General features: G+C 47.6%; 1 protein-coding gene and 2 long non-coding RNA genes across 8 annotated transcripts in view; 1 reads left to right on the top strand and 2 right to left on the bottom strand.

The window, feature by feature from the left end:
* Positions 1-1,988: 1,988 nt before the first annotated feature.
* On the bottom strand, positions 1,989-14,968 carry LOC131187054 (uncharacterized). 2 transcript variants are annotated; one of them, XR_009152476.1, is made up of 4 exons: positions 14,763-14,968; positions 14,470-14,580; positions 12,399-12,571; positions 1,989-2,083 (listed from the first exon to the last, which is right to left on the bottom strand). It is a non-coding gene; the product is annotated as an uncharacterized LOC131187054 (long non-coding RNA). The 2 variants fall into 2 exon arrangements; XR_009152477.1 differs by lacking the exon at positions 1,989-2,083 and adding an exon at positions 4,637-4,891.
* A 355-nt stretch (positions 14,969-15,323) lies between these two features.
* On the bottom strand, positions 15,324-20,025 carry LOC131187134 (uncharacterized). The gene is made up of 6 exons (XR_009152490.1): positions 19,949-20,025; positions 19,415-19,521; positions 18,750-18,926; positions 17,841-17,949; positions 16,875-17,151; positions 15,324-16,683 (listed from the first exon to the last, which is right to left on the bottom strand). It is a non-coding gene; the product is annotated as an uncharacterized LOC131187134 (long non-coding RNA).
* A 198-nt stretch (positions 20,026-20,223) lies between these two features.
* Positions 20,224-25,355, top strand: part of PRDM16 (PR/SET domain 16) — a 308,062-nt gene continuing 302,930 nt past the window's right edge. For all 5 annotated transcript variants that reach the window (XM_058161081.1, XM_058161085.1, XM_058161082.1 and 2 more), the window contains exon 1: positions 20,224-20,516. In XM_058161081.1, the coding sequence (XP_058017064.1) occupies positions 20,480-20,516 (37 nt within the window). In that variant the 5' untranslated portion in view covers positions 20,224-20,479. The remainder of the gene's footprint in view (positions 20,517-25,355) is intronic.

The following is a 25,355-nucleotide window of genomic DNA, read 5'->3' as shown; positions in this document are numbered from 1 at the left end:
ATAGAATAGGAGAATAGGATTAGAATAGAATAGAATAAATAGAATAGAATATAGAATATAGAATATAGAATGCAATAGGATTAGGAATAGGAATAGGAATAGAATAGGGTTTATTTGGCCAAATGTGATTAGACACACAAGGAATTTGTGTCATGTGCAGAAGCTCTCAGTGTAAATGCAAAACAACAGATTAATAATTCGCATAACAATGATACCTGTAATGGGGTAATAGTGGAGATGAAAAGGATAATAACAATATTAGAGTCATACCACATAGGTAAATACACTTAGACATAAGACTGTGGAAATTAGCTATTCAGCAGATTGATGGCACAAGGGAAAAAGCTGTTCTCGTGTCTAGTTGTTTTGTCATGCAGTGCCCTATAGCAGCATCCTGAGGGGAGGAACTGAAACAGTTTATGTCTAGGGTGTGAGGGGGTCTGCAGATAACTTCTCAGCCCTCCTTCTGACCCATGCATTGTGCAGGTCTTCTATAGAAGTCAGGCTGGCTGCAGTTTTTCATTCCGAAATTCTAAATACCCTTCCATTGGTGGAAGGGAAGAGATACTTTTGACCAGAACTGGTTTAAAGAATAAAGAAGGAAGGCAAGGAGGAAGAGGGGAAGGAGAAGAATAGATAGACAGAATTTTTTATTGGCCAAGTGTGATTGGACACACAAGGAATTTGTCTTTGGTGCATAACGCTCTCAGTGTACATAAAAAGAAAAGATACCTTCATCAAGAATTCTAAGGTACAACACTTAATGATAGTCATAGGGTACAAATAAGCAATCACGAAACAATCAAAATCAATATAAATCGTAAGGATACAAGTAACAAAGTCACAGTCATAAATGGGAGGAGATGGGTGATGGGAACGATGAGAACATTAATAGCAATGCAGCCTTAGTGAATAGTTTGACAGTGTTGTGGGAATTGTTTGTTTAGCAGAGTGAAGGCGTTCGGGGAAAAACTCTCCTTGTGTCTAGTTGTTCTGGTGCGCAGTGCTCTATAGCATCGTTTTGAGGGTAGGAGTTGAAACAGTTTATGGAGGAGGAGGAGGAGGTGGAGGAGGAAGAAAAGAAGGGCTGGCAAACAGAAGGGAAAGACACCAAAATGACCCTAGAAAGCAAATACGTTTTCGGTGAAGTGCGGTATCCTTCGGCTGCACCAGGAGCTGATATGGGAGGTGCCAATAACTAGCCTTTCAGGTTTCTATTGTCTTTTCCACTGAACCAAATTTATTCGCCTCAGAGCAAATGAAAGAGAAAGGGAAGGTCAAGGAGGCCTCCGCCTCCCAGAGAGCGAAAAAAATAAAATAAAATAAATATAATCATGCCGACAAAACCCAGCATTGTAACTTGTGTGTCCAAATTGGAGTCTGGTATAAGTAGAAGATGATTCATATCGAGGGAGGTTTGGCAAAAAACAACAACAACAACGGCCATTTATGTTCAACTGCGCCAAGCTGGGGGCTTAAAAAGACGACCTGTGATTTAGCTTGTTGTCAGGAGGCAGGCTCCGTCCGCTGGTTGTGTGTTGTGGTGTGACCCGCAGCCGTGCTTATTCCTCCGGCTCTTGCAGATTAGACAAACGCAATAGTTTGTCTTTTACGAACCTGGCCGAAGGGCTCAGTTTGTCATGCGAACCCAGCAAGCCGATCAGAGTACTTGATTCAGTGGGTAACAGCAAGCAAAGTTTGGCCAGTTGTGCCAAGGCGACCCCAGGCCTTTCACCGTGGCCTAGATCAGTGGTTGTGATGCAAGTCCTTCAGCGAATAACTATAAATGGGGCTTAGTCCCATTAGGTGTCATATGGGATACCCATTTTTCCAGGCCAATCGGAGTCGCGAGAAACCCAAAACCCTACAAACTCCATATGACACAACTTTTTTAAAAAACTTTATTTTTTTGTAAAAATTTTTTACAAAAATTTTCCAGTTTTTTTGGGAGGAAAATTCCATTCTACAGATCTCCCACCCACCCATTAAAAAAACCCCCGAATCCAGTTACACTGCAAAGTATTGTCAACCAATTTACATTACATAGTTCTGGATTGTTGATTCTTCTTTCTCTTATCTCTTTCTGAAAGACAAGAGTATGGGAGAGATTTCTTGAACGGATTAATGAAATCTGGGGGTGGTGGTGGTTAAAAGATAGCAAAATAAAATATACTGTGTTTCCCCGAAAATAAGACAGGATCTTATATTAATTTTGGTCCAAAAGTTGCATTAGTTTTCTGGTTAGGTCTTATTTTTTTGGAAATTTGGTACTAATTGCATCCATCTGCTGATGATCTTAACTCAGGGCTTATTTTTGGGTAGGATTTATATTACGAGCATCCTGAGAAATCATGCTAGGGCTTATTTTCCAGTTGGGTCTTATTTTCGGGAAAATGGCACACCCACACACCCACACACAAAACACCCACACACAAACCCATCCCACATACACCCCCCCCGTCTCTCTCTCATAGTCAGAAAATAGAAGCAAACAAAATGTTTATTCCATTTATTACAGCTGCCCATGTCATGCTTATGACTCTGGAAGGTACAATTAGAAACACAAAAGCTGAAACCACCAGCATAATTAAGACAAAGTCACTGAAACACAGTTAAAGCCGTCATAACAAAAAGGCAGAGGGTGGGCACTCTAAATTTATAGCCAATAAACCATTTAGCAGGTCCCACGCTTCCTTTGGAATCCTCTATGCAACCGCATCACAAAGGAAACGTCCATTTGCATTTTAAACCTTTCCTGGATTTTTGGTTTATGTTTTTTTTTAACAGCAGTCTTCTTTTTTTTGTCTTCTTCCTCCTTTTTGAGGAGGATAATGTAACCAGCAAGAGGAGGAGGCTGGTTTCTCTAGGAGGGGCGTCCAGCCCCCTCCCCAAAGACTAAGATTTATTCCTTTCCTTCTTTCTACTTCCTTTCTTCCCTTCCTTCCCTTTACATTTATCTTTCAATTACTGTTCTATAGCCTGCACAGTACACCATATATTAACTAACCCTTTTCAGATATATTAGAACAGCAGTATATTTTCCTTTTATCTTAATTGTGACTTGTGTTTTATTTGCTTATTTAGGACCAAACATTGATGGTGATTTCCTTCCTTCCTTCCTTCCTTCCTTCCCTCCTTCCTTCCTTCCCCACCTTAGAAAAACAGCTAACCTAGTTTTACTTTTCCTCAACCAGTGCATGGATTATTTTAATATCTATTGATCTACCTCTTTATTCTTCCTTCCTTCCTTCCCTCCCTCAAACCGGTCTTCTTTCCTCCCTCCCTCCCTTCTCTTTCTTTCTCTCCTCCCTTCCTTCCTCCCTCCCTCCCTTTTCTGTTTCTCCTTCCTTCACCTTCCTTTTCCTTCCTTCCTTCCTTCCTTCCTTCCTTCCTTCCTTCCTTCCTTCCTTCCTTCCTTCCTTCCTTCCTCCTTCTTCTTTCCTTCCTCCCTTCTCTTTTTCTCCTCCCTCCCTTCTCTGTTTCTCCTTCCTTCCTTCACTTTCCTTCCTTCCTTTCTTCCTTCCTCCCTCCCTCCCTTCCTTCCCCTGCCAACCAACCTATTGGCATGAAAGCAGCTTGGCCCAGAAGGGTGGATCAAAACTGGCACTAAATAGCCACTTTCCTTGGAGAGAGAGAAAAAAACCTTTAACTGAAAGTGGCTATTCTTTAGCATCCTTTCTTTCCTCTTCTCTCTTCCTTCGGGCCTCCTTACTCCCCCCACCCCCACGCACCTCTCGCCCCACCCCTCCGTCCTGCCCCAGGCTGCTCTTAATCTCTTCCCGGGCGGGAGGGGAATTGCTGGACTACCTATTTTTCTCTTCCCCCCCCCATCCCCGGGTGAAAAAGGTCCCGAGCCAATTAATGGCTAATAATTATCCAGGGGTTAGAAAAGAACGGAAGAGGGCGGGCGAAGGTGGAAATGTGGGAGGGGAGAAGGGAGGGGGGCGGCGGCGTGCGGTTTGGGAGGAAAGGCCGCCTTGAATTAGCCGGACTGCTCCGGAACGGAATCCGTCCGTCGTCGGCAGGTGTTAATCCGAATTAAAAAAAAAAAAAAAAAATGGCTCATCTTGGTTTAATAACTTGCCCCTTGAACGAGAGCGTAGTTATTTTGGGTGCGGGACTGAGTGATTTGCCTTTTCCCTGCGTTCCTTTTCTTCTTCCTTCGGCTCTTTTACTTCTCTTTCTTTCTTTCTTTCTTTCTTTCTTTCTTTCTTTCTTTCTTTCTTTCTTTCTTTCTTTCTTTCTTTCTTTCTTTCTTTCTCCCCCCCCCACTTCCTTCTTTGATTAAACACCTTTTTCCCCCCGCCCGACTTTACTCTGCCTTTTGGACCCATCGATCGCTTCTTCTATTGTCAACCTTCTCGGGAGGGGGTAACCCTCTCCCCCCAAAAAAATCCCGAATATTTTTCTGTGGTTGTGTGTGCGCACGGGCGCGTTTTCATATACACACACCCCCTCCGCTTTTCGCGTCTCTTCTCCACCGCTTTTAAAAACCCATGAGTTTACATTCCCAGTTCCTCCCCCCCCCCCAGGTTGATTAGCCTCGGGTCACTACAATATTTATTAGATTTAATTACAAGCAAGGCAGCTATTCCGGCCCTATTGGTTTTACAAGATTGGTTTTACAAGGCACCGAGGTTGGCGCCCAGCCACGCTTACTTTTAAGTAAAGCGCACCCAAACCGCTCCGCTATTAGCGTTTTGAATTATTCCCCCCTCCATATTATTTAAAAATCATCTCAATAACGAACGGAAGGAGGGAGGAGACGCTTGGGTTTCCTATATATTCGAATTAAAACCCCTTTTTTTCTGGAATGGTGCCTTCTTCCCGTTTTTTCTTCTCCCTTTTCAATCCTAACGACGGCTCTGGGATACGGCGGTCGTTTGCTTCGCTGTCAGAAGAGGGGGCGATGATGAGGATGATGGATGATAATAATAATAAATATAATAATAATAATTATAATAATTATAATAATAACAACAACAGTATTTGTGACGTTTTTAAATGATCAATTGACTGAGTTTCATGTTTAATGAATAAATAATAATAGTATTTGTGACACATTTTTAAATGATCAGTTGACTGAGTTTCATGTTTAATGAATGATGATGATGATGATGATGATGATGATAATAATAATAATAATAATAATAATAATAATAATAATAATAATAATAATAATAATAATAATAATACAAGGCAAGCGAAAAGAAGCAGCATAGATTAGTTATATAGTCGTTTCTCCGCCGGATTGAAAGGCTTGTCATAATATTGCTCGCGGCAGCAATTGGCTAAAAACGAGCCAAAAATAGTAATTAAGGAAAAGCGCAATTACGCAGCCTTAATCTGCGCGCTTGGGAAGAAAGAAATCAGACGGGAAGGAGGTGGATGGGTGGGTGGGTGGGTGGGTGAAATTTCGTAGCTGGAGGGGCAGCCGGGTTCATGGGGGGGCGGCGGCAGGCGTTTCATAAAGTGACTCGCCTTTGAAACGACCGTTTTGGGAAGAAAGACCGTTTCCCAATGCCGGGAACGGCCGGGTTGAAACGGAGTTGTGAGGCCCCGATGCCTGTCCCCCAACTCTCTTTTCATCGCTTCGCTTCGCCTCCCTCCTTCCCTCCCTCCCTCTCTCCCTCCAAGCCGAGCCTCTATTCTCCAAACTGGATTTCAATTCTGGCCGGCGTCCGTGCCCAAACCCTTTTGGCCTTTCCAAGCCCAAAATTTAACATCACCCCAATTTCTCTCGCTTTTCTCACTCCCCAACCCCCCCCCTTGTCGGGGAGGGAGGGGGATTAAGCCGTTTAAGCAGCAGCGGGGGTGGGGGATGTCTTTCCGGGTCCTTTATTGGCGTGGGACTGAGTTGTGTGGATTCCCTTCCAAAAACGAGACCACCGCTCCCCAAGATCAGATGTATACCCTCCCCTCCCCTCCCCAAAACCCCTCTCGTTTTGTCCTTGCACACGGGAAAACGCGGAGACTACAAAAGTTGCCATTCATTAATACCTGGCGCTATTAAGAATAATTAAGAATCGCGTTGCGGGCACCGGCTGGTTACGGGCTCACAACGGTCGCCTTTCACCTTTCAAACGCCGGCTTGCAAATTTGCCGGCTGGATCGTGGCAGCCCTTTAAAAACAACAACAACAGGTTTTTTTTCCCCAACTCCCCAAAAGTTTATTCAACCCCAAAGGATCGAGTCGGGCCCCCCCCCAGCCTTACTTTCTAACCCTTTCCCGGGAAGAAAGTGGTCCAGCCCCGCCGCTTAAAAAATGCTCCCCGTTTTCGTTTTAAAGCGACTCCAGAAAGAATTTCCAAGACCCTTTTACTCGCGAGTAAGTTTGGGGAATCCCGGGGGGGGGAAGCTTCCACTTTCAGCCCCCCACCCCAAGGGAAACGCCGCGGCCTTCCGTTGGAGGGAGACGGCTGCCAGAAGGCTCGAGGCTGAAAGGCTGAATTTAAAAAAAAAAAAAAGCAATCAAAAATCACGCCGGTTAGGTTGTTCCCACGTTCAGCGTCTCCCTCCCTCTCTGTGTGTGTCGATTTAAACAAGTACAGGCCGAAGCTTCTCAGTCCGCCTGAAATCTAGCATCTCTCTGCCACGACCTCCTCTTCCTCCTTCCTCCTATTATTATTATTATTATTATTATTATTATTATTATTATTATTATTATTATTATTATTATTATTATTATTATTATTATTATTATTATTATTATTAAGCCGGGATTGGGATATTTGTTCCCCCCTTTTTTTCCTTTTAATGTTTTCCCCGAGGGAAACTAATTGAAACCCCGCGAGAAGAAAACAAACCTTATTTGCTAGAGGTGGTTTTATTTTGCCCTCAACCACTTTAGAAAAGCAGCGAACCCCAGTTTTATTTTTCCTCAACCGGTGGCTGGATTATTTTATATCTACTGATGTACTGTTTTCTCTTCCTCCCCTCATTTCCCCTCCCCCCTTCCTTCTTTCTTCTCCTTCTTTCTTCTGACCTTCCTTCTTTCCTTCTTTTTCTATTCTGTCTTTCCTTTGAACTTAATTCCAATTTTTTTCCTATTCTGCTTCTTCTCTCTGATCTTCCTTCCTACCTACCTTCTTTCCCTCCCTCCTTCTATTTTCCTTCTTTGTTCTGATCTTCCTTCCTTCCTTCCTTCCTTCCTTCCTTCCTTCCTTCTCCTTTGAAGACATTCTTCTGTCTTCAACCGTTCCGACCATCCACCAGTCCATTTTCCGTCTCTCTGCCCTTCGCTAGCCCCCCCTTTCTCTCTTCCCCCCCCCTCCGGCATCCTCCTCTCCGATTTACAAAATTGAAATTTCCCATGAGAAAGAATTTCAGAGTGGGGAGGGGGACGGACGGCCTCCCGTTCGTTTTTCCCGGTTTATCAAACCAGGCACACCAACCAACCGTAATCCATAATCATAAAAGAGAGGTAGCGGTAATCCAGGGAGCTTTTCTGTTACAAGTGATGGAAGGCAGGGACTGTGGCTGGTTTACAATCCCACCCACCCTTCATTCCCCCCCCCCAACTCCCACCCCGCTTGAACTCCTCCAAGAAAATCAGCAAAGAAAACGAGCTTCTGTGTTGGTGGGGGGGGAGGGGCGGGAGCTTGGCAGGAGGCCTCCCAATCGTGCTGTTCCTCCCCCCACCAAAAAAAACACACCAAAAAAAACCGTTTAAAACGATTTGAAGAGGGAGAAGTTGGAATCCGGGGCCCTAAAACAAACTTTACCCCCCAGCAAAAAAAAAGGGGGGGAGGGGCGCCTTCCGGGGTAAGCCCCCAATCAGCCCCATCCTCGCGAGGCCTAGAAAACGCAACGACCCCCGTTTTCATGGGGGGGGCGGGGGGCTCCGCCTGGCCAGGAGGCTGGAGGACGCGCCCCCCCCCCGCGTTAAACCCGGTCGTCTTGTACCTTGGAGGGGGGCGCGGAACAACTTTTTTTTTACAGCTTCAACGGATTTGTTTCTTTAAGAGAGGTGTGTGTGTGGGGGGGGGGGTTTCCAACCTACCGCCCCCCCCCCGTGCGGGAGGAAGACCCCCCCTCTCGTCTCTAACCAAGGTGCCTGGGATTCTCAGGGCAGCACCTGGCAGGAGGACCCGCCCTCTCTATTAGCAGACAGAGAGCACCCCCAAATCTAGCAGGTTCACTTACTTACCCCTTCCCCAGGATCCACTCCCCCGGCACTTAAAATTACTCAATTACAAAATTCCGCCCCCCCCCCCAGAGAGTGAGAGAGAGAGAGGGAGAGAGTGAGTTGAGGGCTCGAAAAGTCCACAGTCGGTTTTTAAATGCTTCTCAACCCGCGGGGCAAATCAGTATTAATTACTTTTTTTCCCCCTGCCTTAGCACAAAAGAATATCGATCAGAAGGGGCAGATCAACGCCTCTGGTTTGGAGCTTTCTTTTTCTGCACCAGATCAAAGTTTTATCATTTCCCCAGGTTTTCAATCCGGACTCATCCTGCACATTTTTTTTGCGAAGCATTTACATTACACACACACACACACACAGAGAGAGAGAGAGAGCTAATACCCTCTCCCTCCCCCATTTCCTGAGATTCCGTAAATAAAAAGAGCCATGCTTCTAGTCCTCAGCAAGCTGGCATAAAAACAGGCAAGATGGAAGGTAACAATAAAAAGAAGGAGGGACAATGGCTGTTTGGAATTTTTTTTTAAATCGTGATACATTTTCCCTGGGGAAAAAACTCACTTTTTATAAGGGGTGGCCTCAAGCTGGAGAAGATTTCTCCCCCCCCAAATAAAACCCCAACTCCCTATTTAAACCAATCGATTCCTGTTCAAGAGTTCAGACTTACCCCAATTTTCTGCTCACACACCTGAGTTTGTGCCACGATATATCAGGTGCGCAAGTGACAAGATTGGTGAGAGTGCGCGTTGCGGCTTTGCGAATTGGATTCAACTCCCTCCACCAAGTTCTAAATGAAGCCCCCAGAAAAAGGGCGAAAAAATCCGTAACCAAGCTAAAGCGAATTGGGGTGAATGCAGAAAAAAAACAGGTCACCCCTGTTTGAGGACTGCGATCCACGGGGTTAGTTGATCCGTGGATGTCTCCAAAACTATTCAGAGAATTGGCTGAATTTCGCACGAGCTATAGTTAATTTAATCACTTTTAGCCACTGTATCCCTGCGCCCCGCTTTCTTTCAATTTGGCTCCTCGGATTTGAACCTGGGTTAATTTTTGACGCTTTAGCAGCCAGCCGGGGCAAGAGAAACGCCGGCCGTTAATTGAATCAAACCAGAGTTTTAAAAAGTCTGCCGAACTTGCCCCGTGGAAACTCAGCCACTGTGGTTTGGAAACCAAGGTTTATGGCATGGCTTTCTGCAAGGCGTGTGGACTTCTCCAACAAACCAGGGTTAAACTAAAGTTTTAGGGCTTGTTTGGTCTCTCAGCCAATAACCGAGAAAAATAACTGGTTTTATTTAATTGAATGATACAAGCACCCTGATATTTTGGAACGCAGCTGCCATCATGCCTCACTTTTTGGCCATGTCGACCGGGGCTTATGGGAGTTGTAGTCTGGGTCTATTACTATTTTCTCCATAGTAAAGACTTTTTTTTTTTTTTATCCTTCTGCATGTGCTGCGCGCACACACAAACACATGTTCGGTTGGCCAGTCTTAACTGTTGCTCCTGGGCCTAATCTAAAACAGACCCGGGTATTTGCTGCATCGTGTCTTTATTTAATGTTTTTTTTTCTTTCTTTCTAAAAAGCAAACGAGTTTAAACAGCAAGAGCGGGTTCCAATAAATCTTAACAACCTCACAAAGCTGTTCTTTGTGTCGAGGGAGGTGTGTTAGACATAATGTGCTGAAGTGTGCCCGCTAGACACAGTATAATAAAGAGCCCAAGGCAACCTCCAACTCTCCTAGAAGCTGCGATCCATACAATGCAGTTAAACCTGCGGCTTAGGATAGGAGAAGCGACTCTTGAGAATCCTAGGCTACTACAACACCCATCAGTACCCAAACAACATTATTGAATTTGGAGGTTATGCCAGCAGGTCTGGGCAACCCAGAGTGGGATGGATGGAGCCCATGAAATGGCTGGTTTTGAATGTGTGCTGTCGCCAAGGGGAAGGGTGAAGGTTGTTGTTGTTGTTATTATTATTATTATTGTTGTTGTTGTTGTTGCTGTTGCTGGTGTGTGTGTGTGTTTTCTACATTGTTTTTATTTTCTGTAACCTGCTTAGAGTCACTGTGAGCGAGTGGGAGGCTATATAAATTTTCCAAAATATGAGAGGCGGGTGGAGGGACGGAGGATATAGATAGATAAATTGATAAATTGATGATAGATAAATAGATCAATTTATAGATAGACAGATAGATAGATAGAAAGAAAGAGAGAGAGAGAGAGAGAAAGAAAAAGAAATATGGCATTACGAGTAAATATAGTAGGGAAAGGTTCCCCTCACACTTATGTTCTAGTTGTTCCCAACTTTAGGGGGTGGTGCTCATCTCCGTTTCAAAGCCCAAGAGCCAGCACTGTCCGAAGACGAGTCTCCGTGGTCATGTGGCCGGCATGACTCAACGCTAAAGGTGCACGGAAGCTGTTCCCTTCCCATCAGAGGTGGTCCCTATTTTTCTACTTGCATTTTTTACTTGCTTTCGAACTGCTAGGTTGGCAGAAGCAGGGACAAGTCACGGGAGCTCACCCCCATTACGCGGCGCTAGGGATTGGAACCGCTGAATGTGTAAATAGAAGTCCTTCTTTAAAAATTCACGAATTAGCCTTACTTCTGGGTTAAAGATGCCAGGCTTGTTCTGCTGGAGTGAATTTGGCAGTAATATGGGCCACTTTTGAAAACCCGAGAATTTTGCCGGGGGGGGGGTGGGGGGGGGCAATAACGAAGGCTTCATCCACTCTAGAATTAAAAATTAAACACACACAAGCAACAGTGGCAAACAAACAACAACCCTTTCTATGACACTCTCACCTCCCTGTTACAGGAGCTTTCTCTCTTCCCTTAGTGTTTTGTTTTTTTGCATCCACGGGGGTAGAAATCGACAGAAAATTTCACCTCCCCTCCCCTCCTCTAGTGACAAATTGGGAGAATTTTTTTTTTCCCATTCACACTAAAGGAAAATGATTTTTTTTAAAAAAAAAACCCAGACAATTACATTCTCCCGTTAAAGATGCGCTTTCTGATTTCCTTTGCCAGATACTAATTCAAATAATAATAGTAATTTCCTCTGCAAAGAAGGAAGTCAAGAAAGGGGATTAGCAGAAATAGACAATTTGGTCAAAGGGGAAAAGATTTACCCGGTAGAAACGGTCTCTCTGTATATATTTTGAAGGGTGGTCTTTAATGTAAAAACTGGGAAGCCGGTGTAGCGAATGAGTTCTCCTTTACGTGGGTGAGCTGTCTGATTTTAACCTACAACGGTTTTTACACCGGGGCCAAGTTCACACAGCACTTGTTATGCCCAAGTTTGTGGCAAGTTTGGGCTTCATGGGAATGTGTGAATCGCTTCACTGTAGGGGTTCGAAAGCCAGCTTTGTGACTCGGAGCGCAGTGGAAATGCAGGCCATGGTGGTTATATTGATTATTAAACCATAGTTAAAATAGTGGGAACGGCGGATGGTGGGTGAACTGGATGTTGGTGAAACATTTTGTTCCATTTTTTAAATAGATATTTTTAAATACCTGGGTTGTTTGGCCCATCTCTCTCTCTCTCCCTCCCTCCCTCCAGCTCTCTCTCTCTCTCTCTCTCCTTCTCTCTCTCTCTCCTTCTCTCTCTCTCTCCTTCCCTCCAGCTCTCTCTTTCTGTCTTTCTCTCTGTCTCTCTGTCTCTCTCTCTCTCTCTTTCTCATTCCTCTCCCTTTCTATCTATCTCTTTCTGTCTCCTCTCTCTCTGCTTTCTCTCTGTCTCCTTCTTTTTCTCTCTTCTTTCTCTATCTGTCTCTCCCTCCTCCTCCAGCTCTCTCTCTCTCTCTCTCTCTCTCTCTCCTTCTCTCTCTCTCCTTCCTCCAGCTCTCTTTCTGTCTTTCTCTCTGTCTCTCTGTCTCTCTCTCTCTTTCTCATTCCTCTCCCTTTCTATCTATCTCTTTCTGTCTCCTCTCTCTCTGCTTTCTCTCTGTCTCCTTCTTTTTCTCTCTTCTTTCTCTATCTGTCTCTCCCTCCTCCTCTCTCTTTCTCCCTGGTCTCCCTCTCTCTGTCTCTCTGTCTCTCTCACACACACTCTTATGCCACTGGTGGCTTCACACGGGCAACTCTACACCTAGGTCAACAAAGCCCACCCCTTTCACGACTTAACAGCATGGTTCTTGTTCACACAACTTCCCTCCAAACCCTGAACCTCAAATGATCCAACACCTCCCCCTCCCCATCATTCGAGGGCGATGGAGGAGCCCTGGTCCGGCTTTCTTCAGCCAAGGTTTACTCACCTCCGTTTCCAGGATTTGCACTCGAACCCGGGACTAAAAAGCAATCCGCTAGCTAGCGTGAGCTGGGCTGGCGTATCTTGTGAACGCAGCCAGGTGTTGCTTCTCTGCTCACAGGCTCTCCCTCGCACATCACATCCAGAGTGGGCCTCTGAACTCCCGGGATTAAGTTTTGCCTGGTCAAGGATGGAGTTGAGAGACACAGAGGGGGGGGGGGAAGAATATTTAAGGACAGAGGAAGGTAGAATAGGGGAAGAGAGCGCCATTAAAGCAGAAAAACCCAGAGGTCCAATTCATCAAAGATAGGTGACACTCAGTTCTTGTTGTCCCAAAGTTATTGTTGTTGTTGTTTTTCCAAGAGGCGACTAGACTTTCTGCTTTTTCCCTGAAGACGTTTCGCTTCTCATCCAAGAAGCTTCCTCAGCTCTGAGCTGAAGAAGCATCTTGGATGAGAAGCGAAACGTCTTCAAAGGCAAACCAGAAAGTTCTTGGGGAAAAAAAACAAAACAAAACTGGGGACAACCACGACCTGGATGACGGAGAATCTCCATAGATACTCGGTCCTGGTTTGTAACCTCAAACCCAACACTGGGTTTGTGAATAGCAGGTTAACAATCTGACGGTAGCTTCCTCAGTCCCTTTCCCTTTCTCTTCCTGGTTATGGCAACCCTGGGAGGTAGGCCAGCCTCACAGCAAGGACGACTTACTCTTGGCTGTGTGACTGGTTCCACAAAACTGCCCACCAAGTTGCCCCCCCCCCGTATTCCTGCTGCCACTCAGGAAGCCACGTGGGAAAGGCCTGTTTTAACCTCGGCCCCTCCAGACGGTTCCCACCCTTCCTAAAGCCGGGTGCGGATCTTGGCTAGTAAATCAGACTTGCGTGTCAGGGCTGCATTCCCACAATGGGTTTTAAAAAACAACAACCCAGAGGTTTAGCATTAGGGCAGCCCCCTGGCCATGTTTCTGGCAGAGGTGGGCTGGGAATCACTTGGACGTTGTGGCGACAGGGAACCAGGATGAGGCTAACCTGGCTTAGCTTGTCGAGAACGCAGCGTGGTGAGGAAATGTAGTAGGCAAAGCAAATAATTCTGAGCTCTCCTTAACAATAATGCTATTATTACTATTAGCAATAAAAGCTCAGAATTACTGAATAACAGTTTAAGAAACAATTAAAACATATCAACAGTAATCATATATGCAACTTTGGAAGGAGAAATAAGTTAGATTCGGGCACTTAAAAACCAGCTATTTCTCTCTCTTCCCCCCACCCCCGCCTTTCCTTTCAAATAGGCCACCCTAAATTTACTCTACTCCTTCAAGTTTGCGTTCCCACGACACTCTGAACCCCAAGCGAGGCCAAATAGCCGTTTTAGCCTTGCTGGAGAGTGAGAAGGGTGAATTGAGGGCTCCCCTTGCTTGGGGGTGGGGCGAGGTGGGGGACCCAGTTAATGGGACGCTAAACAGGGAGGAAACACCCCCCCCGCGAAAAACGGGGTCGTGCGAACGGATTTGTTTGTCGTTTTAGCTTCGCAAAGCTGCCTTTCTTTTCTCTCTCTCTCTCGATTGGATTACCGGAGGGTTAAAATTAATTGTTTCGTTAGATTTCTATCCGGCCTCTTGGGTCTAGGGAGTTTAAAAGGGGTACCTCTTCCCCACCCCCTCTCCCCCAACACCGCCTCTCCTGGACACGGGGCGAGGGCAGGTGCGCGTGTCCAACCCGCATCCTTCAAAGCCTTCTCGCGCCACCCACATTCTCAGTCTTCGTTTGGATCGCGGTCACGCGGGGACTTCAGGCCAGCCCGAAGGGGCGCGAAGCTTATGTGGAGTTTGGGGGGGTTGGGGTGGAGGGGAGAAGGCCGTTCTTCCGGGTTGGTGAATTCACACGAAGCCATCTTTCCACAGGGCCTGGGATTCCGCCCGACCTGGAGAAAGGGACCCTTTCCTGGCCTGGTTCACACGAGGTCTGGAAACGGGAACCCAACACAACATGGCCCAACCTCACTTTAGGCCCGAATAGAGTGTCGTGGGAACCCAACCACCGCTGAGCAGAAGCTGAGCAGCTCCCAAGTTCTACCTTGGAGTGAAGATTCCCAAGAGCTCTTTACTCGGAAGTAAATCGCCGTTCCAACGAACGGAGGGGCCTTTGGGTTAAAATAAACGGTTCGCCTTCGCTTCTGTATTATTCCTAGAAAACACAGCGGAGGAAAGGAAAACACACATTAAATAAGGTGGGGAGGTATTACATTTAAAGTAGCCGCGTTCACACGACAGCTTTTTAAACCCGCGTCAATCCCTTAAGAAAAAAAAAAATTCACCGAAACGTAAATGCAACGAAACGGGGTCAGGGTTTTCCCCTTGCACGCTCACCTGCCCAACCCTCTGTCTAATCTGTCTGAAATGAACCCCCCACCCAGATTGAGTAAATCGTGGGGACGCATCTCCTCAAAGGTGATCGTTGACCCGGGGTAAACGCGTCTTCCGAACGGCGTCGCCGCGAGAATCAAGCCGCGTCCTCATTCGCCCTTGGCGGAGAATATTCGGCGCTATAAACCGACTTTCCTTCCTTTTATTCCAATTCCTCTGCGGTTCGGGGAAAAAAAAACAAAACAAAACTGGGGACAACCACGACCTGGATGACGGAGAATCTCCATAGATACTCGGTCCTGGTTTGTAACCTCAAACCCAACACTGGGTTTGTGAATAGCAGGTTAACAATCTGACGGTAGCTTCCTCAGTCCCTTTCCCTTTCTCTTCCTGGTTATGGCAACCCTGGGAGGTAGGCCAGCCTCACAGCAAGGACGACTTACTCTTGGCTGTGTGACTGGTTCCACAAAACTGCCCACCAAGTTGCCCCCCCCCCGTATTCCTGCTGCCACTCAGGAAGCCACGTGGGAAAGGCCTGTTTTAACCTCGGCCCCTCCAGACGGTTCCCACCCTTCCTAAAGCCGGGTGCGGATCTTGGCTAGTAAATCAGACTTGCGTGTCAGGGCTGCATTCCCACAATGGGTTTTAAAAAACAACAACCCAGAGGTTTAGCATTAGGGCAGCCCCCTGGCCATGTTTCTGGCAGAGGGTGGGCTGGGAATCACTTGGACGTTGTGGCGACAGGGAACCAGGATGAGGCTAACCTGGCTTAGCTTGTCGTGAGAACGCAGCGTGGTGAGGAAATGTAGTAGGCAAAGCAAATAATTCTGAGCTCTCCTTAACAATAATGCTATTATTACTATTAGCAATAAAAGCTCAGAATTACTGAATAACAGTTTAAGAAACAATTAAAACATATCAACAGTAATCATATATGCAACTTTGGAAGGAGAAATAAGTTAGATTCGGGCACTTAAAAACCAGCTATTTCTCTCTCTTCCCCCCACCCCCGCCTTTCCTTTCAAATAGGCCACCCTAAATTTACTCTACTCCTTCAAGTTTGCGTTCCCACGACACTCTGAACCCCAAGCGAGGCCAAATAGCCGTTTTAGCCTTGCTGGAGAGTGAGAAGGGTGAATTGAGGGCTCCCCTTGCTTGGGGGTGGGGCGAGGTGGGGGACCCAGTTAATGGGACGCTAAACAGGGAGGAAACACCCCCCCCGCGAAAAACGGGGTCGTGCGAACGGATTTGTTTGTCGTTTTAGCTTCGCAAAGCTGCCTTTCTTTTCTCTCTCTCTCTCGATTGGATTACCGGAGGGTTAAAATTAATTGTTTCGTTAGATTTCTATCCGGCCTCTTGGGTCTAGGGAGTTTAAAAGGGGTACCTCTTCCCCACCCCCTCTCCCCCAACACCGCCTCTCCTGGACACGGGGCGAGGGCAGGTGCGCGTGTCCAACCCGCATCCTTCAAAGCCTTCTCGCGCCACCCACATTCTCAGTCTTCGTTTGGATCGCGGTCACGCGGGGACTTCAGGCCAGCCCGAAGGGGCGCGAAGCTTATGTGGAGTTTGGGGGGGTTGGGGTGGAGGGGAGAAGGCCGTTCTTCCGGGTTGGTGAATTCACACGAAGCCATCTTTCCACAGGGCCTGGGATTCCGCCCGACCTGGAGAAAGGGACCCTTTCCTGGCCTGGTTCACACGAGGTCTGGAAACGGGAACCCAACACAACATGGCCCAACCTCACTTTAGGCCCGAATAGAGTGTCGTGGGAACCCAACCACCGCTGAGCAGAAGCTGAGCAGCTCCCAAGTTCTACCTTGGAGTGAAGATTCCCAAGAGCTCTTTACTCGGAAGTAAATCGCCGTTCCAACGAACGGAGGGGCCTTTGGGTTAAAATAAACGGTTCGCCTTCGCTTCTGTATTATTCCTAGAAAACACAGCGGAGGGGAAAGGAAAAACACACATTAAATAAGGTGGGGGGGGAGGGGTATTACATTTAAAGTAGCCGCGTTCACACGACAGCTTTTTAAACCCGCGTCAATCCCTTAAGAAAAAAAAAAATTCACCGAAACGTAAATGCAACGAAACGGGGTCAGGGTTTTCCCCTTGCACGCTCACCTGCCCAACCCTCTGTCTAATCTGTCTGAAATGAACCCCCCACCCAGATTGAGTAAATCGTGGGGACGCATCTCCTCAAAGGTGATCGTTGACCCGGGGTAAACGCGTCTTCCGAACGGCGTCGCCGCGAGAATCAAGCCGCGTCCTCATTCGCCCTTGGCGGAGAATATTCGGCGCTATAAACCGACTTTCCTTCCTTTTATTCCAATTCCTCTGCGGTTCGGGGAAAAAAAAAAACAACCACCAGATTTCCGTGTCCTAAGGCATTTTTGTTTCCCTGAATAAAAATAAAAAATAAAAATTAGGTTTGCAATCCAAATGGACACCTTCCTAAGGGAAAATTCCTCGGGAGTGGGCCTGCGAGGAAGATGAGGTCTTCCCTCCCCCCCCACTCTCACAAACAAGTTAAGAATCCCCCACCCCCACGTTGGCATTTAGCAGGGCTTTTTTTGCCTTACATCTTTCTATTTTAAAGGCCTGTTCTCCGGGCCCAGTTTTAGGGAAAACGCGTGGAAACGGAGTTGGGGATGGTTGCGGAAAGAGGAAAAACCTTAAGGGGTTTAAAAAAACCCACAAACTGGCCGTTTTAAGCGAGCGACACCCGCCGACCTCCTCCTCCTCACCCCTCCACCCCCGTTTCCAATTGTAATTAAATCTGTGTATTTAGGGGTTGATGACTGAGGGCCCGATGAAAGCCCAACTTTAAAAGCGCGTATAATAGAAACCCAAAGAGGAGCCCTCTGTCTGTCTACCAGCCCCAAGACCTCTCCAGTCCTCAAGTGTTTACAAATGGAATACACACACACACACACAATCACATAATGGGATACATGCATTGGGAATTACAGGCCTACCGATATTTGTGCGCCTGTTACACACACACAAGGCCAGTGTGTCCTTTGCGGGGAAACCTCCCTCCCTATTATTTTCACGGTTATTTTTTTTTTAAATTAGCAAAGATCTCACCTTTTTATTATAATATATATGTTTCCATTAAACCTCTCTTGTTTTTTCTCCCTTTTTCCTTTCTACCTGCTTTTTGGAGTGGGAACGTCTCTAGTCCTGCCTTCGCTGGCTTTAAAAAATAAATAAATTAAATATCTGGTTTTATTTATTGAAAGCATCCGAGACTGGTTTTCTTTCACCCCGCCCCCCCCTCTTTAATCCCCGCACAAAAGCTTCCGATCCCATCCACTTCGTTTCACGCCACTTGAATTCCCCAAAGAACGCCATTAATTAGGTAACAACAATTAATAATATCCGCCCGTCTCTTTTCCTCCGCCGGATTCCGCCTTCTCTCTCTATCTGGGGGTCACCCGTCCTCACAAATTTAGGACGGGTGACCTCCTTCGATTTTTTTTTAAATTTATTGTTTATTTTGCAAGGGTGTTCTGGAAGGGTAGCTTAAAAACCCGATTTTCTTTGCTTTAAAGAAAAAGCGAAGAAAGAAAGAATCGTTTTAATCCTAAGGCCGATCCGAAACCGATACTTCTATTCGCCCGGTTTCTGCTCAAGCCATTCCACCCACCCACCCCCGAACCTGCTAACAAAAAGGGGGAAAGAAAATACTAATACTAATAATAATAAAGACAACATTTAGGGAGAAAGTACCCGTGCAAAGTTAGCTGAGGGGGAAAATGGCAGGCAAAAACGGGGCGAAGGAAAGTTGGGGTGTTCCTGAAAGAAACCCTTTCACGACACAATAAAGCCGGAAAGTTTGCCGCACAGGTAAACTCCTGAAACACAGAAGACGGGGTGGGGGGGAGAAATTCCCCTCCCCCTCTTGGATCTCTTGCCCCCCCTCCGAGGGGAACCCCCGAAAGCCGCGTTTTACAGCCCGACTCCCGGCAAAGCTTCATTTGCATCAAATGTTACCTTTTTTTTTTCTCCGTCTCTAGGTGGGACCCCTTCTCCGCCATTCGTTCGGGGGGGGTAGCGGGTGGCGGAAAAGAGCGGGCGGTTCGGTTCTTCGACCCGGGAGGCGAGAAACCCCCCCTTCCTCCATTCGGTCCGGCGGTCGGGGCTTCCTCCCGAGTCGACCTGCAAGGAAGGCTTCGCGTCCAGCAAACGCGGAGAAGGAGAAATTTTTTTTAAAAAGGGGGGGCGAGCAGGAAGAAATTAAAAGCTTTCTCTATCCAGCGTGCGTTTTATTAATTGGGGGAGGGGAGGGGAAGCACCCAGTCACCCCGAAGGCCTCGCAGCGCTTGGGGTCAGCTGAGATGCCGGGAAGGGGGGTTGTAGAATGGGGCCCGCGAGCCCCCTCCCTCTTCAAAGGCACCCAAAGGTGGCACTGGCGCGTTTTTACGCAGCCCGTCCACGATCCCCGCGCCCCGATCCTTAAAAAGCGCCTTTACGCCCGGGGAACGGGGGGGGGGGAGAGAGAAAGCCCCGTTTGGGGCCCCCCACATGCGCCCTCCGAGGCAAGCAAACCCCCCCCCCGCCTGAAAGAAATAGACAATAAACAGTAACAGTAATATCATAGCTGATAACATAATATCATAACATCACAGCAGCAGCAAACAATCTCAAAAAGCGCTTACTTTTCATAAGCCAGATCCGGGTCTGCGCCGTTTTTGCCAAGGTGGTCGCGGGCTCCTTCCTGGGGTCAGCCATGCTGACTTCGTGGTGGGGGGGCAGCGATTGGCCACTGGAGGGGTGCCGGGAGAGAGAGGGAGAGAAGAGAGAGAGAGAGAGAGGGAAAAAGAGAGACACGAGAAAGAGAGATTTACTCGCGAGTAGGCGCGGAGGGGATCGGGTCCAGCCCAGGGAGGGCGCGAGCCAATCGCGAGGTTCTCTAATAACGATCTTATAATTTGCCAAGCGCGGCGTGTGCAATTATCCAATTTCGAGCCTCCGTTTCTTGCACACACACCCCGCCGCCCCAGAATAATTTGCAACCGTTTATCTGAACGAGTATGCCGCGTATATATATATATATATATATATATATATATATATATATATATATATATATATATATATATATATATATATATATATATATATATATATATAAAATCTATAGGTAGATTATATAATTTATTATATATATCTATATATCGTTTTCAAGTCACCTCTGCCTAGATGGTTTTCGCCGCTTCTTGCAAAAAGTGTGCCCGTGCCAGGGCGGCGGGGCAGCGTGGAAAGGGTTAGAAGAGGAGCGAGAAAAGGGGGGGCGGGCGGGGAGGAGAGAGTTTTCTTAAAGGGGCAGATCCGGGGGAAGAAAACGGGGGTGGGGTGGGGGAGATCAGCGATCAGGAGGAAGAGGATAGGAGGACGGGCGAGGGGAGAGAGAAATCCACCTCCCTCCCTCCCTCCCTCCCTCTCTCTCTCTCTCTCTTTTCCCCCCCAGCTTTGATGAACCAGCCCGGGGAAGAATTCGCTGGCGCGTGTGTGTGTATGTGTTTCCTTCCTTCCTTTTTTTTCTTCCTTCCTTTCTTTCTTCCTTCTTCTTTTCCCCCTTCCCTTTTGGCCCCGGAGCGGGGTGTCAGATGTGAACGCTCTCTGCGCATGTGCGAAGGTGTCCGAACTGACAATGTTGGGGCGAGGATGATCGCGCCGCAGAACAGCTGCGGGTTCAAGGAAGGCTCCAGCGCGCCGGCAAGATGCGATCCAAAGCGCGGGCCAGGAAACTGCCGAAAAGTAGGTCTCCCTTTTCTTTTCTGCCCCCCCCCCGCGCGGGGGGCGAGCGGAGTGGGAGGGGAGGAGAACGGGCAGAGGAAGAGGAGGAGGAGGAGGAAGAAGAAGAGTGGAGGGGGGGGGAACCCGGGCTTGGCTCTCCGGGGAGCAGAGCACGGGGAGTGGGTGGGCGTGGGGGGGGGCTGCGTGGTTTATTTCCCCCCCGCCGTCGCGGGCAACAATCAACAGCCGGGCAAGAAACTGCGCCGCTTGAGTTCGCTTCCCGCAGCCGCGCATCTGGAGCGAACCCACGAAGTTTCGTTTCGTTTCGCTTCGCCCCGTTCGGCATCCCCGGGATCGTGCGGGGGGTTCCTTCCACCCCACCCCTCTGCGCCAAACCGAGCTCCCCCCCCCAGGAATGGCCCAAAGCGAGGCTGCGTGGGTGGGGTGAGATTGGGGTGTGGGGGGGTGTTGAGAAAGAGAATAGAAGGGGGGAAAGTTTAAGCAAAAGTTGACCCTTCGCAACTCCAACTCCTCCTCCTTCTCCCTTTCTCCGACTTCTTTCCAAGTTCTGGCGGGTGTGTGTGTGTGTGTAATGCAAAAGTTTTTTTTTGCTTTTTTTAATTCCTGGCACTTTGAATAGTGGGCGCTAGAGATTCACGACTGGCAGCAAACGCGGGCTGGTTGCTTGCTGGAAGTTGGCGGAGAGAGGGAGGGGGGGGGGCGAAATGCCTGAGTTTGGTTTTATTTTTTATTTATTTTTCCGAGGTGGGGGGACAAAGTGGCAATATGCGAAGAGAACGTGGGCAACCCCCAGTCACTTGGGGTTCGTAGCTGCGGGCGGGGGGGACAAAGTGGCAATATGCGAAGAGAACGTGGGCAACCCCCACTCACTTGGGGTTCGTAGCTGCGGGCGGGGGGGGGCGAGAGCAAACGAAGAGGGAAACATTTTCTTTCTGTTTCTTCTTTATTTTTTTTAATTCGCCGCGGATTTTTCTGGGCCTCTTGGCAACTTTTGTGGTCCTTCGTCCCAAGTTCATTCATTTTTTTTTCGGGCTGGGGTGGAGGCTGGGTGAGAAAATTGAAATGGGGTGGGGGAGAGGAAGGGAAAATCTGTCGTGGGAAGGGGGTGTTTGTATACCGATCTATTTGGGCGGGTGTGTGTGTGTGTGTGTGACATTGGAATACGCGGCTGGGGGAAGAGGAATCGGCGGCTAATGAAATGCAAACTGGTAATTATTATTTTTTAAAAAAGAAAAGCGGGCAAGGCAGAAGAGCGCGTTGTTAAGATTTCGGAGTCTTCCAACTGTCAGTGACGGTTTATGCCCACCCCCCTACTTCTTCCTCAACACCCCCCCCCCTTGCAAAAAGACACTTTCTGGCCGAAGAAGCGAGGACTTTGCTCGCGAAGTAGCTGCAACTCGCTTCTTTTTACTTGAAAGTTTCTGGCGGCCGAGTTCGCAGACTTGTGGCCGGAGCGGACTGCGGGTTGGGTGCGTGAGTTGCGTGCTGTAATTTTATTTTATTTTATTTTATTTTAAAAAAAATAAATGCTCCCGCGGTTGTTGGGCCTTTTTGCCCCCTTTTGAGTTTTTAATGGGACGCCGGCTTTTGGGTATCTTAGAGGAAATCTCAAGCGCAAAGATTCCGGAGCAGAAAAATGTGCCTTTTTATTTAAGTTGCTTGCAAATCGAGGGAAGCGGCGGGCGCTTCGGTTGATTTTAGAGGTGGGGGGGGGTTTCCTTTCCCACGCAGAAGGGTTTTGCCACGGGGAAAAATGAGCGGTTCCTGGCCCCACGACTTCTATGGCCTCTAACAAGCCCTCCCTTCGGCTGTGATTCTCTCCTTTTTTCAATTCTTTCGCGGAATGCTTAATTTTAATATTGATTTTTGTCCCCTTCTCCCTTGGCTGGCTGGAGGTGGAGTTGATCGTCCTGTCGAGGTTTCGATAATTGCAAACAACGCCCCTCCCCACGTTCCGCTCCCCTTAAGATAGGAAAGAAGCGAAGTTTTTCTCGTCGCCAGTATGGGTCTCTTTTTGTGTGGTGATGTTGTTGTTGAACGCTTCCCGTGCCTTAAATCGGCGTTTCTCCGGTTCTTGGTTCAAGGTCAAGGGAATAGCAAGCCTTTGGCTCCGTCCTCCCCCCCCCTCCCCGCTTGCCTGTGACACGGGTTCTCCTGTCCTCCCGCTGCGAACGAGCAAAGCCAGCAGTTTTGCAGATCTGATTTAATCCGCGGGAAAGAATGAAAGTAGATTCGTTTCTGCAGGAACGTCTAAAGTTTAAACAGATTGGTCTCTTTTCGCCCTTCGCTTAAAGGAATGGGCAAAATTTAACACGCATTCTTTCTCCCCTCCCTCGTTTAATCCTTTGCCTCTCTTCTTTCTTTCTCCCCTCCCTCCCTTCTTCCCCTTTCATTTTTCCTTCCTTCCTCCTGCCTCCCTTTCTCTTTCCCCTTTCATTTTACTTTCCTTCCTTCCTTCCTTCCTTCCTTCCTTCCTTCCTTCCTTCCTTCCTTCCTTCCTTCCTTCCTTCCTTCCTTCCCCACTCCTTCTCTCCTTTCCCACAAAATTTAAATAGATACTTTTTAAATTTCCTTTCCTTCTTTCCTTCCTTCCTTTTCCATTCTTTTTTCTTCCTTCTCATTCATGTTTCCTTCCTTCCTCTCCGTCACTTTCCATTTTTTTCCTTTCTTTTCATGTTTGTTTCCTTTCCTTCCTTCCTTCCTTCCTTCCTTCCTTCCTTCCTTCCTTCCTTCCTTCCTTTCCTTCCTTTTCCATTCTGTTTTCTTCCTTCTCTTTCATGTTTCCTTCCTTCCCTCCCTCCTCCCTTCCTTTCCCACACAATTTTAAACACAGATACCTTTTAAATTTCCTTCCTCCTTTCCTTCCTTTTCCATTCTTTTTTCTTCCTTCTCATTCATGTCTCCTTCCTTCCTTCCTTCCTTCCTTCCTTCCTTCCTTCCTTCCTTCCTTCCTTCCTTCCTTCCTTCCTACCTACCTACCTACCTACCTACCTACCTACCTACCTACCTACCTACCTACCTACGTTCGCCTGCTTGTCCTGACAGTTTCCACAGGCCAAAAAAACCAAAAAATAAACACCAACCCTCATCGTTTTCTCCTCTTCCTCTCCAGCTGTCACTGCTGTCCACTCTAAGGCGAACAGGTTTTTCTAACCCCGCAGCGCGTGGATTGTACAACGCCGAGATAAATAAACGTCTCAAATAATAAACTCTTTTCACGAGGACGAAACTTACCGGCCAAGAGCGGCTCTGGCGATTTGCTGTTTTAAGTTGGGGTTGGTTTTTTTCCCCCCAGCCAAGGCTCCCAAATTTTTTGTTTCTTCCGTGGAAGCATTTAAACCCCAACACAAAACTTCCTTGATTCTTAAAAAAAACCAAAAAAAACAACAACCCCCGGTTGATTAAGGGTTTAGACAGGTACTGATCACCTTTCAGAAGTCTACTTTCTTAAACACCCCCCACTTCCCTCCGAGCAGCGATTTGGCAAGGCAGAAAATGAGGGGGGGGTCTTGCACCTAATAGCGCCTAGTTAGGATTTTTCAATTTCGGGGAAAGTGGGGGGGCCCCCGAATTTTCTCGTGAAATTAACCCAAAATCGGGCAGCGTTGATTAAATCTGGATCTTTGCTTTCCTTCCTTCTCAATTTTCTCCCCCAATTTAAGAGGCCTATTTGGGAAGAAGACGAAAAAAAGATTGGATATTACACATATTGCCTGCGAATCTGTCTAACATGTAACACGTACTCCCCCCCCCACACCTTTTCTTAAAAGAATAATAAGCGAGTAAAGGTCTTGAAGTCAGACGGGAGGCGGCCGTGGGCTCTTTCCCCCCCCCTCTGCCCTCAGCCCGGTTTCCCGCTTGATCCATCCTGGAAGTGTCTGGCTTTGATAGAGACCCCAGACTCAACCTTTTCAGAAGGCCTGGAAAAAAAACAACCACACACCAACCCAGCGAGCAAGGGTCGCTGCCGAGATGGAAAGGGGTCTTTTGAAAACCCCTTTTGAAGGATTAAAACAAAACAACAATACCAAAAAAAAGGTAGTCCAGGTTTCCGGATCTCAAGGACCTCCTCCACTGGAGGACGAGCGGGAAGAAGGGGAGAAACGGAGGAAAAATCGACCCTCCGGTGGGGGAGTCGACCCTAAAGCGGGCCTGAAATCACCTTCGCCCGGTGTCCTTAAATGCCTGATTTGGGGGGTGGGTGGGATGGGGGGCTAGTTATAGATTCCCTTACCAAACCAGATTCGCGTATACCACATTTTTTAATTTTTATTTTAAAAAAACACGCGCTTATAGCTTAATTTTATTATTATTATTCTTTAAAAAAAAAATTTTTTTTTTAAACGGGTGTATCCGCGTATCTACTTAGCAGCGAAGGGGGAAAATGGTTTCGAAATGAAGAAAAAAACAAACAAACCGGGGCCAGCGGAGGGAAGGGGGCCAGCGGAGTTTTAGATTCGACGACCCCTCCTTTGCTGGACGTCCACCTCGATTATGTTAATATGAATTAATATTAATAACGACCCCCCCTCCCTTTCCTTGCTGGTGACCGCGAAAGGCCGAAGTTCCGATTCAAAACGCCGCTTGCTTCGCCTTCTTTTAACTTCTAACCGCGTTTCGGGGGGGGGGTGCGCTCTCTCCCATCCACCCCGCCCACTAAAGGCAGGCTTCCCCCCCTAATTACACCCCCCCCAAAAAAGAGGGAAGGACGGGACTCCTCGAGTGGAGAAATGAGCCGGTTGCATGGAAAGCCGCGGAGCTCTGAAGGTGGTTTGAGCCGAAGGGGCGACTTTCCGGATCTGAGCCTCTGGGTTTTTTTCTTCGAGTGCCGCCGTCTGG

Source organism: Ahaetulla prasina, chromosome 18, assembly GCF_028640845.1.
Source record: "Ahaetulla prasina isolate Xishuangbanna chromosome 18, ASM2864084v1, whole genome shotgun sequence".
NCBI lineage: Eukaryota > Metazoa > Chordata > Lepidosauria > Squamata > Colubridae > Ahaetulla > Ahaetulla prasina.
The sequence above is the reverse complement of the archived record's forward strand: the minus strand, read 5'-3'. Positions and strand labels throughout refer to the sequence as shown.